Source organism: Gambusia affinis, linkage group LG01 (assembly GCF_019740435.1).
Source record: "Gambusia affinis linkage group LG01, SWU_Gaff_1.0, whole genome shotgun sequence".
Lineage (NCBI taxonomy): Eukaryota > Metazoa > Chordata > Actinopteri > Cyprinodontiformes > Poeciliidae > Gambusia > Gambusia affinis.
In genome coordinates this window covers 37,073,800-37,091,029 of record NC_057868.1, presented here as the reverse complement: position 1 = coordinate 37,091,029, position 17,230 = coordinate 37,073,800, and the positions used below count along the sequence as shown (strand labels likewise).

At 37.1% G+C, this 17,230-nt stretch overlaps 1 protein-coding gene across 1 annotated transcript in view; it reads left to right on the top strand.

Moving 5' to 3' along the window:
• vwa5b1 (von Willebrand factor A domain containing 5B1) overlaps positions 1 to 8,234 on the top strand; it is a 30,431-nt gene extending 22,197 nt beyond the window's left edge. Inside the window, exons 15-22 of the mRNA XM_044128163.1 lie at positions 663 to 891; positions 2,077 to 2,370; positions 2,576 to 2,713; positions 3,165 to 3,293; positions 4,581 to 4,652; positions 5,070 to 5,142; positions 6,432 to 6,555; positions 7,619 to 8,234. Of these exons, the coding sequence (XP_043984098.1) occupies positions 663 to 891; positions 2,077 to 2,370; positions 2,576 to 2,713; positions 3,165 to 3,293; positions 4,581 to 4,652; positions 5,070 to 5,142; positions 6,432 to 6,555; positions 7,619 to 8,224 (1,665 nt within the window). The 3' untranslated portion in view covers positions 8,225 to 8,234. The remainder of the gene's footprint in view (positions 1 to 662; positions 892 to 2,076; positions 2,371 to 2,575; positions 2,714 to 3,164; positions 3,294 to 4,580; positions 4,653 to 5,069; positions 5,143 to 6,431; positions 6,556 to 7,618) is intronic.
• Positions 8,235 to 17,230: the final 8,996 nt, after the last annotated feature.

The following is a 17,230-nucleotide window of genomic DNA, read 5'->3' as shown; positions in this document are numbered from 1 at the left end:
TGTCTCCTCCAGGTAAATCCCATTGAAGAATCCTTGCTTAATCAGACTTTATGAATAGATATAGCAAATCTTTATTTGAATTAAAGGAGGTCATGAGACATGGAAACCTTGGGGCATTTTAACTTCTCAAGAGGATAAACAATCCGTCTGTCTGCCTCCGTTTATCTGTCCAATTTGTGTTTGGGCACACAGCGAGCTTCTGCTCTGTGTTTCTTTTGATAAACAGATCAATCAAGAAAATACTGTGCTAAAATATTCACGTTCTACATTTGTCATGTTGCAATCACATCGTTCAGTGTATTTTATTGGACTTTTATATGACAAACAATAAAAGAAATGGTGCATATTTTTGAGGTACTGAAAATAGTCTTGCTCTTAAGATCTTATGAATATTTTAAATATGTTTTTATAAACTAAAGTTTGTAGTTGTAACAGGACGAAAACGGGAAAAATTCAAGCTATTTGAATACTTAAGCAAGTCTCTGTGAATTTCCAATTTTGGGCTTCAGGCTATGGGCATTTGTTTTTCTTTAATTAAAAATTACCAGCAGAATCTCCCTCTCAAACATCCTTTGATACGATCAGAAAGAAAGAAATGATCAGAATAATAATGGGCTGATGTTGTATCTCGCTTTAATGCCACATGGGTTTTCCGGTTTTAGCCACAGCTGGCTGGTCTGTGCGCCCCGTCCTTCAGAGGGCGACCTGGCACTGGTCACAAGCCGCCTCCACAGCAGGAGGATGACTCTGAGCTTCATCCCCAATCCCAGCTACAGGATGGCCCTCAGCCAAGCAACAGCACCGGGGTGCCTGTGGCTCGCAACCCTGCTGGGGATGATGGGTCCAGATCGTCCACAGACAGCCCCTCTGTTGGCAGCATTGGAGACACAGGTGAGAACACAAAGACAGCCTTTCTGGTTTAATGGGAAATGTTTTCTTTCTGTCAGATAATGTGTCAGTTTGTCATTTTAGGGCAGAATTTATACTTATTTCTATTAAAAGCCCAAAATTTAGTACTCTGTTGCTATACAAACTTTTAAGCAACTTTAAATGTGAAGAGGATGAAAGAAAAAAAAATACATTTCACTGCTCACCAAAAGTCGAGTGTTATTTGAAAGTGTTGAATCCAAAACTCATCTGTAAAATTGCAGATTAAAATTTCCAATAAATGGGCCATATATACATAGCACCACGTATAAGGAGCTTGTTGCGTCAATGCCTGAATAAAGCTACGTTGAGTAAACTTTGTCAATATTCCACAAATGTAGAAAAAAAACGATTTCGCAATTGTGTTATTTCTAGTAAATAAGAAACACAATTAAAATCACATAAATAACTTTGTTCACGCGATAAATCATTAAAAACATGCTGTCCCATGATCCTCCACTTACTTCCTGTTGTCTTCTTCTTTGTGGTTTGCACCAGTGGCAACATTTGGTTGTTGATCATGTGATCTTTGTGATGCAAAAAAAAAATTGTCCATTGCAGTTCTGACCTTTGAACTTCAACAATGAGTGAGAATCACCAGCTTTGCTCTTTAGTGGTTAAAATTATATTTATTCTGACTGAAATGGTTGCATAAAACTGAGTTCCACTTCATCTTCTGTGGCCACTTTGCAATGAGGTGAACCACAGGGCTCTATCCTTGGGCCACTGTTTCTTTCTTTTTTTTCTGTCATCTTTCAAAACCACAGGATTTCTTTTGATGTGTGTGTATGTATGTATGTATATATATATATATATATATATATATATATATATATATATATATATATTTGTATATATATATATATATATATATATATATATATATATATAATATATTAAAGTGCTATATAAATAAATTTGACATTGATATTTATTTTGATAGTCATTCATGCATTTATATCCTCTTGCTGGGATTATTGCAATTCACTTTTATTTGGGATCAGCTTGGGCACAGTGCTAAATATAACAGTGTGATTTTTAAGTGGTACAAGAAAGTTTGAGCACCTAATAAATAAAATATTGTATTTTAGGTAGTTTATCCCTAAATCTACTTTCATGTATTTAAATGTTACTTCTCTGATATTTCAGATGGATATGGCCACCAAATGTGTCAAGCAGAAACCCCTCAAGAGACCCACATGTCACATCTGGGGACCACCAGCCATCACAAAGGAGACTGCAAAGCAGTGGTGTCAGGATTGCTGTGTGGGCAACCCATGAAGTGGGAGGTGGTTTTTGACATCGAGCCGTTTTTAAGCGGCCGGGAACGTGAGGAAAAGGTTCACGAGGAGCTGTGGAATGAGACGTTTCACCACCTGGCTGGGAGCTCCATCATACATGACTTTGAGCACATGGCCGATAAGGAGTCTGAGATAGAACAAGGTGAACTTAGAAACTTGTCTGACACAACTGGAAAACAATTTCAAATGTCAAAGGATGAGGTTTTCAGATTCTATTAACCATATTTAATATTTAATTTGATATGTATATTTTGTACAATTCATTAAAGAAGTAAAACGTCATGAAATATAAAATTATTCAATATATCATGGTTTTTCTAGTTATTGCATGCTTTTTTTATTTCCAGGTTTTGGCAGGAAGTACCAGGTTTACGTTATTCACACTAGCAAGGCCTGCAATATACTCAGCAAATACACAGCATTTGTCCCCATTGACCTGGACACCAATGAATATTTGCCAACAAGTGTTGAATGCATTAATGTGGGTAAGTTACATGACTCTAATTCTCCTGAGTGAAGTCACCCCCTCCCTCTTCAAATTAAATGAAGCTGGTGTCAAACATTAGTGCTGTGTTTGTGCAGCAAAAGTTTCGTTTGCGTCTCTATCATTTTTAAGATACTCATAAATGTTTCCAGAGGTTATCAAAGGTCAACCAAAATGTTGCATTTGTAATGGTTTGTGCAACAAAACATTTAGTTTGTGCTGTTAAAATCTTTAAAATGTTCTAGAAAAGGTCACCAGAGATCAACCCGGCTCCAGAACAGTCAATTGGCATCAAATTTGTTTGATTTTGTAAATATGATTGATTGAGGTTAAGTTGTATATTTTCCTGAGTTTAAACTGAGAAAATCAGTTTGAAAAAAACATAGATCTGCTGGGTTGACTGCACTTTGCAGAGCCAAGCAAGGTTGTAATGACTTCCATTTTTCTTGAAGGTGCAAGCCTGAAGAGGGGCTCCAGGTCTCGTTCAGGAAGCAGGAAAAACAGAGGATACTCCATCGGGCTCGGTCGTTCTCAGTCCGGCGGCATGTCAGAGGAAGCCGAAGATGTCCTCCTGCCTTACAGTGAAATAAATAGCTTTATTTATTTATTTTTCAAGGCTTTGTGATGAAGCATGCACACCACAATAATCAAGCACAGGCATTAAAGTGGCCTCAACAAATCCTTTTTAGTATGAAATGTCAAGCAGGACAAGATTCTAAAAATAACACCAATTTTAACGGTAGTCTTCTGGCTAATAATTGAATGTGAGACTTGATGGAGAGGGAGTCGTCAGTAAAATACCTGAGAAGGAGTGATTGTTAATTTCCCATTTGAGTGTAAGAAGCATTTTGTTTTCTGAGTTTCAAATTTTTAAAGAACTAAAATCAGCCTCTGCAGTATTAAAAACCCGTTTAAACTGAGTAAGAGCTTGATCTATACATAACTGTATAGATACAAATGAACATTTTCATTGGTGATATTACTATTAATGTTATTGTTATGAATTTGGGATGAAGGCCAAAAATTTTACCTTTTTTCTCATCAGACAAGAACAATTTCCTATCATTCCATGCCTCATGTAAAATGGAAATACGACTTCTTATGGCTATTTTTTAACAATAAAATTGGTGGATTGCATGCCTAATGAGTGATTTATTTATTTATTTTTGCCAAATGTAATTTTGGTAAAAATAAAAAAGGAAAAAAAATCCCTTCTGACAAAAATGATTTAGGTCATTGTCTTAGGAAGGTGACAATTTTAAAACCATGCATCATTTTCTTTCCGCTTCAGGAATAAACACTATTTTTTTCTTGATCCTTCATGTAAAAATGTAAGTGTGTAACATATGTTTGAAAGTAACTGTATTTGTTTATGTCAGTCTAAACCTGCTTTCATGTAAGAACTGTGAGATATATGGATTTCTCAGAGAACTTTGTGAGCTGTTTTATAAATAACAACTTCAGCAGTAGGACAACATTTTTAAAAGGATCCTCAGTGATGGCATAGCAACAGCACGAGCTAATGTGGGCAAGAGATGCTCAAGCATATGCTGGTTTAAAAAAAACACAGATGGCTTGGATATGGAGGAGCTTTAAGGTTTTAATGATTCAAACCAAAATGTTGGAAAGCTGACAATTAAATGAAAGACATTTTCATTTCTTGTTTGAGATTTTTTTTGTCTTGCTTGACTTTGAAATTAAATTTTTTTGTTTAAGCAGCAAGCAAACTGAGCGAATGGTTTCAAACCAAGGCCAAATCAAACAAAGTGACAGGCTTATTCGATGCTGGAGTTTTTGTAAATAAGCTGACAGAAAAAATGTACTCTTCTGTAATGGTTCTTTAAAAATTATTTTAATTCTTGTTTCAGATGCAGAGGACGGCTTCTCTCCATGCAGCACCCCTTCCTCTGCTGGCTGGGACAAATGCAGCTTCACAGAGGGTAAGCACATCAAATTTGTTGCAATTTCTCAATCCCCCCCTATGCCCCACTAAGACCTTTGAAATGCAATATCTAAGTGGATGTTGCCTTGTCCAGCCTCACACAGCAACATTTTCTACCAAATGTGAAACTGTAGATCACTGACATTACAGTTCCTACTCTTGTAGAGGTTAACAGAGGTTGGCAATTTTTATCTTGGCTCAAACTGATGATTTGTAACATGAGAATCCACTGGATGCCCAAATATAAACAAGACATGTTTCACCTGGAGAGGACAGAGATGCTGCAGTGTGTTGAATGTTTCCTGTCGTCACTGTTACATCTCACTTTACCATAGTCTTGTTAATTACCAGATGGTGAAAGATGATAAGTAGACCTCTGCTTCTTTTCTTTTCTATCTGCCTTTTTGTGTCCAAGTCGCCCCACAAAGGAGTCCGTCTGTTACATCAGACCAATCACAGAAATCGGTGGAGAGTCTTTTTTCTGCCAGGTATGTGATTAGAGTTCAGCTGGTGTTTAAATGTATCGCAGCTGCATTCAGTAAAGAACATCAGTGATTATGTAACTGCAATTTGACATTTTAAAAATAAATTTATTAATTTTGAAAAAAACTAACTTTTTGATAAAATGTTTTGGTGCAAGAATGAGATGGTTTTCTGGCCGTTTCAAAATTGGTTTATTTTTTGCATCACACAAGTCACAACCAGACGGTGCCACAGGAGCAAACCACAAAGACGGGAAGTAGATGGAGGATAATGCTTTTTAATGTCTTATCACATGAACAAACTTATTCACGTGTGATTTTAGCTATTTTTTATTTAATGGGAGTGTCTCAAATTGTGCTTTATCAACATTTGTGAAATATTGATAAAGTTTTGCGCATATTTATGATGAAATGGAGCTACTGACAGACCAGAAAATGCTCTAAATATGTATTCGGACATGTAAGGTATGCTCTCAAAGTATCCAGGAAATATTTTATCCATCACCAGTTGTTCTATGTGACTATGTAATTATTATGATCATTCAACAAATATGACATTCTGTTGTTTCCAGCAATGCTTTTTCAGACATTTCAGAAAACATGATTATCTGCAGAAAATACCACTTTGATAGTGATGTACAAAGTTTTGCATTGCAAGATTTTATTTCTGACAAGACAAAAACATTTGTTTTAATATTTTAAAGCAAACTTGATCTGCAGCTCTCCAGGTAAGGAGAAAAAGAAAACACAATTTGGTTGCATTTATTTTGAGATTTCAAAAAATATAACAGTTTGCAGAGAGAAACAGCTCCCAAAAAGCTGTGTCTGATTAGCTAAAAGTTCAATATTTGTATGTTAAAAACATAAAACGTTTCCATCTATTTAGCATAAAATACGGTTGTGATCTGTGGAGTTATGGTGCAGTTTTCTTATTTTCCTCAAATGTAGATTCAGGAAGAAAAATAGCAAGACACATTGTTACAGGTTTCTATGGGAACAAAGTGTATACCAATCATTTTAAAATACTTATTTTTTATTTTTTTTTATGCAGAATGATTTATGTATAAGTAAAAATACAGCACAAAATTAAATGCAAGACTTTAAATTATAAAAGATAAATTCTTTAAAAAATATAAACTCTTGCATTGTTATTGTACATTATGTTCAATCTTTGTTTTTCTTGTTTACCTCTCCTCTTGGCCCTTATATGAAAAAGATAGATAACGCAGAAATATTGAGCGCGAGCATCTGTATGCACGCACAGTGTTTGCTACGCTTTACCTCTCCTCTGTCAGGCTCGCCCTCAGCAGGACTCGCCTCCTGACCCGAGCTGCTAAAGGATTCATGTGTCGAACGCACAGCAAGTCTGGCGATTCAATAGGAGAAAGTGAAAACGAGAACAAAGACTACATTCCCCTGGTGAGCCCCAGATCTATTCCGTTTATTTCAGCATGCAGGTTTGTATGTCACCGATATGAATTAATGGCAGAAAATGCGAAGAAGAAACACTAGTTGTTGAATGATAAGGTGTACAGCATCTCTCCAAATCTATTCAGTCTTTGGTTTCCAATGTGCATCAACTGTAAAAGGAAACATTCTTAAATTTAGATGATCGCTCTTATTTGTGTCGACTCTGACATGGGCCAAACGGCCATCTGAAAAACAAAAAAATTCCAGTTGTTTCTCAACTGTGGCACTTTGACCTGCATATTTTGGATGTTCCCCTGCTTCAACACACCCCAGTCAGATGATTGCAATTCAACAAAAACCCTATTAATCAGCCATCAATTAAAATCATGTGTAAAAAAGGAAGTTAAATTAGATAGGGGCTCAGAGAATTGGTCAAAATTTAACAAGTGTCAGTGATTGGTCAGAAAAGGACATACAGAAAAAGTTAAAGTGATTGGTCAGATTTGTGGAAAAGCTGGACTAATAGTTACAATTGTAACATCACTACTTCCTGGAGGGACTCAGTACAGAGGGCGTGGGGGTTACAGTTTTGTTTCCAACTGTTGATAAATTTTCTTTTTACTTTATTTAAATCAGTGCGGAAAATATAAATTATTTAGCTTTTAGTGTTGCATTGTGGGCATTTTACATACACCCCTCAGAGACCTAGCTATTGCTAGCCAATTCATTGCTATACAAATTTGATGGAAAGAAAAAACACATTTTGAGAGTAAATACGTGGAATAAAAATATGCAGAAAGATGTTTTCTTCCACAACAATCTGGAAACCTTTAATAAGGGGCTGATTCGAGCTGTAAATGACCATTGTTTTTGGAATATATAAAACCGTGCAGATGAGGAGCATGCATGCAAATCAGGAGCTCAGGTGCACCCTCTTCTCTTGTGTTATTGAAGCTATGCTTGAAAGCAAATATAATTGGGAGATGATTTGTAGTGTAAATACGATACTCCACTTGAAATTTCCCTCTGGAAGGACTAACAATAGAGAATAATTTCACTCCCCTCTGTGCAGGTGTTGTTGCAGTTGGCGAGCGGCGCATTTCCCCTGGATTCAGCTCTCTGTGAAGCCATTAACGTGCCGATGGACAAGCTGAAGTGGACGTCGCCTTTCGCCAGCCACCGCTCCAGCCTAGGCCACCTGTCTCACTCCGGCAGCCGACGCACTGACAGCACTGATGACGGGTCCAGATCGCCGTTTGAGCCAGACCCTTATCAGCCGGCAGCAGATCACTCGGCTGACATCAACAGCCCCTCTTATCCATCCAGAAATGCCTGGCCGGACGCGGGCCAGTCCACCGCAATTGAACCCCAGTTTTTCTCAGGGGGCTCAGAAACGGCTTCACCTGGCAGCGTGATGAAGAGGATGCAGGATCCGGAGAGCATGGTGTGGGCAACGGCCGTCGCCCTGGCCTGGCTGGAGCACAGCTCTGCCAGTTATTTCACAGAATGGGAGCTGGTGGCGGCCAAAGCCAGCATGTGGCTGAATGCGCAGGACATTCCAGAGGGGAAAGATTTAGCCTCCATCAAGGCTGCTGCCAATCAGCTCTTCATCATCCTCAGACACTGGGATGAAAACCTGCAGCTGAACATGCTCTGCTACAACCCCAGCTCTGTCTGAGGCCTTACACAGACTCCATACCAGATGATACTATGCTAACCAAGGCTGTAACATCACAGTGACGTTGAAAAAGTATTCATATCCCTTAAACTTTCTTTTTCTTTTTTTCATTTCACAACAGCGTTTTATCTTGTGTGATAGACCAACACAAAATACTGTTTTGTTCTGAAGAGGAAGGAAAACGTTACATGATTTTCAAATTTGTTACGATAAAAAATCTGAAAAGTGAAATATGTATTAGTGTCCAGCCCCCTTTAGTCTGGTTCTTCCAAGTAAAATTCAGTCCAACAAATTACAAAGTATTAGTAAATACAGCCCAACTTTGTGTAATTTCAGTAAAAATCCAAAACATGTCACAGGTTTGTGAGAGTAGCAAAAGGAAAATTACTCAGAGGTAACTCTGGAGGAGCTGCAGAGATCCAGGTGGGGGAAACATCTTTACACAAATCTGGCCTTTACGGAAACGTAGCAAGAAGATTGTAAATTCTGAAAAAAAGCTATGATTAATATTTAAACACAGTAAACGCAAAGAATAGGAGCCCAAAATTGAAAGTTATGGCTGAAAGTCAGCACACAATATGCTGAATAATCCCCAAAACTGTAATGGACATGTTTAGATAAAAGCAAATGGATGGATCAAAATGGCCTAGTCAAAGTCCAGACCAGGGTTCTGCAACCTCTACAATCCAAAAAAACCCTTTTTAACGTAATTAAAAATGAATATCTGGAATATATCTACTTTAAGAAAAGTGTTATTTTTAATTGCCATCTTTTTATGCCTGTTTTCTTTTTATTATTTTAAAATAAAGAAAACATAACACTTTTGAAAGAAAGAGGATGCATACCTTTCATTGTCTTCTATGGGATGTTGAGAGTTGCAGAAAGTATGTAAATAAAGTCACATATTTACCAACTTAATGACAAGAAAAAATGTTTTAAAAGTAATTTAAGTGTCCTTTTGTTTTTGGAAATTCAATGAAATTGTTCCGTGAAATAAACTATATTTAGTTATTAAGAGTAATGCAGAACCCTTTTCTAGACCTAAATCAAACTGAGAATCGGTTCCAAAACTTGAGAATTGTTGTTCAGTAGATCTCTGTTCAATCTGACTGAACTGAGCTATCCTGCAAAGGTTTTCCAGCAGTAACAGCATTATAATCTGTTTCTTCAAAGTATTAACTCAGGGCTACTAAATAAAAAGGCTGTTTGTCCCCCAATCAGGTGCCTTCCAATGGTAATGAATTGTATTTAGGGGAACAGAATTGAAGTGTATGGCATGCCTTTCAGATTTTTGCTTCTAAAAATATATTAATCATGTACTTTCTTTCCTATTACACTACTTTGTGTCGGTCTGTTCCATGAAATCCTATAGATATATTGACCTTGGCGGTAGTAATGTGTCCAAATGTTAAAGAAAAAAAGCAATCCAAGGGATATTGATGCAAAGCACTGTCTACAGAGCAGTTTGTGCTCTGGAGTCTGATTTTTCTTTTCTTGTTGCAGTGGTGAACAATGTGTGTTTTGCTCTGTTTGTATGTGCTGTTCCTCCTGACATATCACAGGCTCGTCAGAGACACTTTTTCTAAGCTGTAACCTCGCTGGTGCCAGGCTCACCTGCTGGATCTCCATAAGCGAGAGCCGTGTTTATGAGTTTGTGGCGAATCAGTGTTAACGTTTTAGCATGTTGGACTGGTCTCCATCAACATGTGAGCAACACTGCTGTTGTTGTCATATTGATGTTCTGGCTGTAATGCTGCAAAACGGTAATAAGAGAAAAGATTTTCTTTAATTTATTGAGACATATTTGCTGCATTTTTGGACTTAGCTGTGTCGTAAAAGCAGAGATTATTTTACTAGGAAGCATTTGGGTTCTCACTAGTGGTATTGTCCCTCTTTTATCTCGTGTCTGTTACTATTACAGTGTTATTACTACTTATGTTTTTGGTCTAAAGTGTAGCAGAGACTGAAAAATATGCAAACCTAAGAAAAATATTAAATCTGTATGTTGACATCTAAATATATATATGGATCTGGTATAGATGGAAGAATGTGCATGTTTTCGTTGCTTTATTTTGGTGAATACTGTGATTATTTTCCTTTGAATGATTTAAATTTACACATGCTTCATGTAAGAAAACATATTTTTTGGTGTTAGCTCAAAAGAGTAGTGTGGCTTTAAGTTCAAGGTTAGTCCAGTTTAAGAAATTGAAAGTTTAGTCACAGCTGATCCTTCATTAAAACATTAGGAATTGAGTTTTGAAAAAAATTTAATGCAATTTTTAAAATACATTTTTACTCATTAAGATACTCAAATTTAGTGTCACTTTAACTAACTGAACCAGAAGATACTTGAACATACACCCTTAATACATGGCTTTTTGAACCATTAAGTTGATTTCAGGATTTTTGAAACACAGAAGTTAACAGCTCATCTTCTCATATCTGTCTCATAAATGTCTAGCTGCTGAACACTGTGTGCTAACAAGTGTGTCCCCCTATTACTGTGCCAAAAAATCTCCTTCTAATAGAGCCATAACTTGCTGCTGACAGAGGAGTCTTTAGTGCATTATCTTCGCCTCTAGGCCTGCATGTCTGACACAATACCATTAACATTTGACAACCTTTGCCTTCTGTTTATCCCTTCACAGATTTTTTTTTTTTGTGTGTGGATGATATATGAAGTATTCTTAAGAAAATGTGTTTTTTGAAGATGCTTCACTTGCTATTGGTTGACTTTGGAAATCATCCAAACCAAAACACTGATTGGCTGATCCCCCAAGATAGCACAGATATGGAAGCCCATGGATGTTAGCTTCCATCATGATGCCAAGATGGTTTTCTCTGTGCAAATTAGTGAATATTAAGGTATATTTTGTGTTTGAACTATTAAAATAGGCAGTTAAAAGTGTTTTTAGAGGGAGCCTTAAAGGAGACCTATGCAAAATTCACATTTTGCATGTTTGTGTACTTCCATTTGGGTAACAACTGCTTCTAAAAGCAGCCCAAGCACTTAAAAGAAACACTCAGTCATCTTTTGGCAATAAGTTAATGTTTTATGGTGTCTGGAAAATGAGCCATTTCAAAACCTTCCAAATGTAATGTCTTGAATCAGCATGCACTGCGCTGTCACCTAGCAACTCCAGTGAAGCCCAGCTTGTCACCTAGCAACCCACGCTAAGCTCCAGCATATTTGCTCAGCTGGTTTTACTGCTGTGTGCACTGCAAAACCAGCGCACACAGAAAGGAGAAGAGTCTGGAAAAGACAAGAGTTTTGTTGTTGACTTATCCAGAAACCACTTACTACATCCTTGTTAGTTGTGCAGGAGGCTCTTCTTCTGCTTTTCATAGATGTATGAATTATAGTAAATTTTGAGTTGGGAGTTCTGACCAGCAGTAGATCATTACAAGCTTTATTTATCGAAAATTAAGCTCATAGACCAGGGGTGCCCAAAGTTGGTCCTCGAGGGCCGGCATCCTGCACGTTTTAGTTCTCTCCCTGGTAGTAGTACCAACGTTTTCAGCATGTCAGTGTTCTTCTTAGGCCTTCTAACGAGCCATCATTTTATCCAGGTGCGTTAAACCAGGGAGAGAACTAAAACATGCAGGATGCCAACCCTCAAGGACCGACTTTGGGCACCCCTGTCATAGACCTATCCTAACCTGTTCAAGGAAGCATATTAGGTCACCTTTAAATATTTGTAGATTTTAATTGTTGTTCCTAACCCCTGCGAACACTGCATGTCATTTGCATAAAGGGGAGTCTTGAACTCTAAAATGAACTAAAAGAAAAGGCTTTTCTAAAGAAAATGTTTAAAAGTGTAATCAACAACAAACCTTGGCAGCTGCCCATGCAGGTATAATATAGGGCAGCCCGAAATGATGATGCTGCTGCTGCTGCTGCTGCTGTGTGGGTTAATCTTGTCAGAGTAAGTGTCCTGATTCTAGTTAGTGAGCTTAGCAGGCTCAAAACATCAAAGCACCAACATCAGAGAGGAATGTAGTTATTTATATGCGAGACTTTCCAGGTAAGGTAAGGAAAGGCTCTGCTCATCACACCTCCACGGATGGAAGGGTCAAATGTGTGGGTAGGTATAGGTTACAAACTCTGACTCTCTGCTGTAACTCTCCAATTACCTGGAAATGGTGAGCATTCATTTGAAATTCTCTACAGACTCTATACTCTCATTTAACATGAAAAGGAAGTTCTCATAGCACACAGAAAAAAATAATTCATGGAGCAGCTCAATCAAATGTTCAAAACTAGAAGGTAAAAGCTTAATTAACCCACCGTGTTAACTTGAACACAGTTGTTGGAACTCTTTGATGAATTCAAAACAATCAAAATAAACGATAGTAAATGATTACACAAGGGAGAATATTTCTTCTATTCTGTAATGTTCCTCCTGATCCCACTGAATAGATCAGATCAGGTAAGCGAGGCATTTTTTATGATAGGAGGTGAACTCCCACTCATTCCAATTGGCCTAGTATTTTCTGTGGTTTCACTTTGTCAGCCTGGTGGTAGCTTGGAAAAGTTGTGTTGGAAATGTCCATAATAACTGCGACTTTTTTTCAGGCTGGTAGCAATACAGCTTCATTCAATACCAATTTAATTAGTCAGTTAAAAAAATAAAACATTTAACTAAATAGATCTGACTCACATACACAAAATGTTAAGCACGTTTTGTTCTGCAACATTTATATGTAGCGCCAAACTGTTCAAAATTTTGTGTTGCAAGCCTGTCGATAGGCCAGGTTGTTTTTGATGTATCACATTTTTCAGTTCATAATAATCAACATCAACCATCTTGGGCTGAATGTTCAATGGTCTATACAATCTATGAATGCCACTTAGTGATAGAAATAATTATTAGCTGAATCAATGGGAAAATAAGCCCAACTACCCTGCCATGTCAGTCTCTTTAAGCATTTACTATGCCGAGGTTTGTTACCACTAGTTCATTATTATAAAAATCTGTTCAGCATTTTTGCAAAGTTTATAGAGGTGATGCCTGTAGATGGCATGTATTGCATCTCAAAGATGTGACGCTCATGAAACTGAATTTTCTAATGTCTGAAAAATGGGTGGTACCTTTTCTTAGCTGAAGATCAATTTAAGTAGGAAATAGTGTTCTTACATATTCTGACCATGTAGATCACTGAATCAGGCAAGAATAGGAACTCATTTTGAACTTCTAACCTGATTACATGGACATTAATTAGTTCATAAGCAGCAGGTATAGCAGACAACATTAATTATCAATGTCAAAACTCATTTACCACAAGTGCCTGAACTGAGTTCAAAGTCAGCAGAAAATACCTTTTAACTTATACATGTTCCATTTTTTCAGCACAGCCAAATCTGTTTGCAGTTATTATTAATTCCAATTAATGGGATGTTACACTGAAATCGACAACAATGCCATATGAAACGGTTGTCACCAACCATTAAGTTCTCCTGATACTTATATTGAAAAACAATCTTTTTTTGTTCTGTTTGTGAAATAGACCAAAGTATGTTTTAGTCGGTGGTTATAAAATTTGCACCATTTGATGTAGTAATGATTTCTGAATTAGATGAGTGATTCTGTGCAACCAGTAGAACCCAACTGGTGCATCTCAGCTTGTTCATTTTAGCTACCATATCAAATCTTTGCTGTTTTTATGTTGGAATCGCTAATATTACTTCAGACAAATCATTTTCCTGAACTTAGAAAATAAAAAATGAGACAACTTTTTAAAGAGTTGTCTCTGCAGTAACGGCATTCTTCTTTTATAATTATTCTTTTTTTTGGTATTCATATAGTATTTCATTACTCAGGTATGTTTATTTGTACTCAGGCTGAGTTGCATGAGTCCTACATGAACACAAGCATTTAATACAAATTTTGATCATTCCTACATTTTGAAGCCAGTGGTGCGGCATTTTCCTTTCTGAAATTTAAAATATGATTTTGATGTTATAAAGTAATATATCTGTGCTGTAATTGCAACAGTAAGTGCAGCTGTAACTGTTATAAATTGTATTTTTCATGTACTGAGTCATTTGTATAGTGTATTATCTTTCAAATTGCTGTTTGTGCCTTTATAAATGATTGTTGACCATTTGAGGCGATTGAAAGCTTCTGTAGTGTCTTTCAGATTGTTAATGTTATATTAAACTCCACAGGTGCATGAAATAAATATTACTACAAACAAAATGTATGCATGTATGTATGCAATATGACAGTTTTGGATCACCCAGTTGCAAGAACTCTCAGAGAATGGATTGAACTGGAAGGTAAACAGGTTGGGTTTAAAGCAGTGCTTCTCAATTGCGGTCCTCAGGACCCCCCTGTCCTGCTTTAGGTGTTTCCCTGCTGCCACACACCTGGATTGAATCTATGGGTGATTACTAGGCTTCTGCAGTATCTGATGCCTGCAGAAGAGGTAATGCAATCATCTGGATCAGCTGTTCTGAAACAGAGGCACATCTAAAACATGTGGAGCAGGGGGGCCTGAGGATTTGAATTGAGAAGCATTTAGAGTAAAATGCTGACATGTTCAATAAATAGGTTTCCTACTGTAGGTTTGCTTTGTGAAAATCTAACTGCTTTTGTAAAATGATTTTGTCTTGTAGTATTCAGACCTTAAAAGTCTGGAACTTTAATTTTAGCATTTTCCAAATCTCCTTCCACAGGTCTATGTGAGGTAATTTCTTCTTAAAAACAAAATTGATCCTCATTTTATCTGCACATTCTTGTAGAAAAACAAATTTTTTCCAGTTTATCCATCATTCATTAAGATGATATCTGACAGTACTGTATGCTAAAAAATATTATTCAGACTATATTTTTCCCACCTACAAACATCACTCTAATAAGTCTTTTTGAGATGATTGCATTTTTCCTCCAAACATGATGAAAACTGTAGGGATTTGGGTTTCTGTGCGTTTATTTAGATCTCTGTTCTGTGGCGTCTCTGTGTTGTCCTGTCTATCCTTTGATTAGTTACACCTGTTTCTTGTTTCCCCTGATTGTCTCCCTGTGTATTTAAACCTACCTGTGTTCCTTGTTGTTTAGCGGTCCTCCTCTTGTTTTGGCATCTTGTCTGTTGCACTACCAGCTATGAGCTCTTAGCCTTCCACTCTTTCTGTGCTGCCTGGACTCTGGATTGAAGTGTTTATCATTAAATTCACCATCTATCACTCTTCAACCATAACCTGGGTCCGCTGTGTTTTCCTCACCACCTCAAAAACTGCAAAGACACACAGAGTCAAACGTTTGTCTCATCTACCATTATTCTCCTGATATTTCACTGGCTCAACCAAATGTTCTGAAACAAATCTTAAATGAGTTTCAACATGCTTTTTCTGAAGCAGTGCAGGTCCACTGTCATATCGTTATGAAACGATATTACTCATAGTTTCATAAGTAATATGAAAATGATATTACCTATTGTTTTCATGGAAAAACTGCACTTACCAAATCTTAACTTTCTGCTTTTTGTCTCTTGAACAATTCTTCTAATTCCTCTCTTTGACTATGTTAAAATTTTTTGCGAGGATCACCTGCAGATGGTTTGTTCATAATGAAATGATTTTATTCTAATTGTAGATTACAACCAGTTGGACTAATCAGGAGAAATATGTGACAGCTGAGACAAGGAGAAAAATCTGAGGAAGGAGACTAAAGTGAAGAAGCTGAAAAGTATAAAACCTGACTATAATCTTAAGGAAATAATTACAAACATGCAGGAAACCAAACATAAACTAAGAAACTAAACATAATTAAAGTTTGAACTAATCTAGCAATACTTTAGAAATAAAAACATGAGGAAAATGGGCAAACTTATTAAGGGGTGAACAGATTTTTGAAGTGTTTATGGTTTGTTTGACAGTGCAGTGTGAAAGCAAACCAAATCAGCTGAAAATGTGACTATCATCTGTGAAAACACCATTCTCTTTCCTGTGAATATTTATGACCTGTAGGTTTCCAGCTTCATAAACTACCCTGTTGATGTTAGTTGTTAGAGCTTTCTTTTTCACTCAGCGACACACCACAACCTCTTGAACAACAGAGACTACTATAAATATGGCACCTCAGAATAAAACAGAGTGGGGGCGTTAACTCAGATGTATTCCTTCCATTTTTTTTAAAAAGGTGAAGCAGCTTGTCCGGCAGGAGGGAGACCGGGGTGAACGAAGGCAGAACAGCAAGAAAAACGACAGCTCATTACTGCGGTGCAAATAACCATCTTCACCTCTGCTTCAGAGATCAAACAGGGCTCAAACACCTCCTGACAGAGCGCTGCTGTCAACAGTGCCCACATGAAAAATCCACCTGATGCTTATTAGGATGTGCAGTGGTCAAAAAAAAAAAGTTTCTTACATCAACTTTACGGTTGCTAAGCTACTGACTGTAAATTTAAAATTGCATTGTGTGAACCAATGTAAAGCAAGCTTTTTTTTTTAATACCATATATAGAGAATTGTTTTATTACATGGAGGACAGAAGAAGCTGCGATTGAAATCGACTTGACTGCAAGCTGATTTTTCACTGAGGGCAGTAATACATCCATTTAGATTCAGGTAATTCAGTTGTGCTCACTAATGTCCGTCATCATGTGCTTTACCACACAGCTCCGGATCTGGAGTGGACGGTGAAACCTCAACGACAATTATTCTGTTTACATTTCAGCCGCTGAGACGGCTCTGCCTGCATAATGGAGGCCGATGTCTAATTTAATCGAAGGCAAGTATATTATGGAGGTTAAATTTGCACATAAATAGCACACAGAGAAAAGGAAGAAAAAAAAAAACATGAGTAATTTTACTGTTTGGCTGAAAGCTAGGCCTGCGGTGGGTTGTGGGCATCAATAAATGACTACTGTTATAAGAAGATTATTACTGGTTGCTGTGACAACCACTTGCGTTTTTCACAAAACAGTCTGTATAAAAGTTTTTACCTTTATTTAAATATTTGCTATATTTTAAAGCTTTGGACAGGAATTGTTGAACGCTGAGAT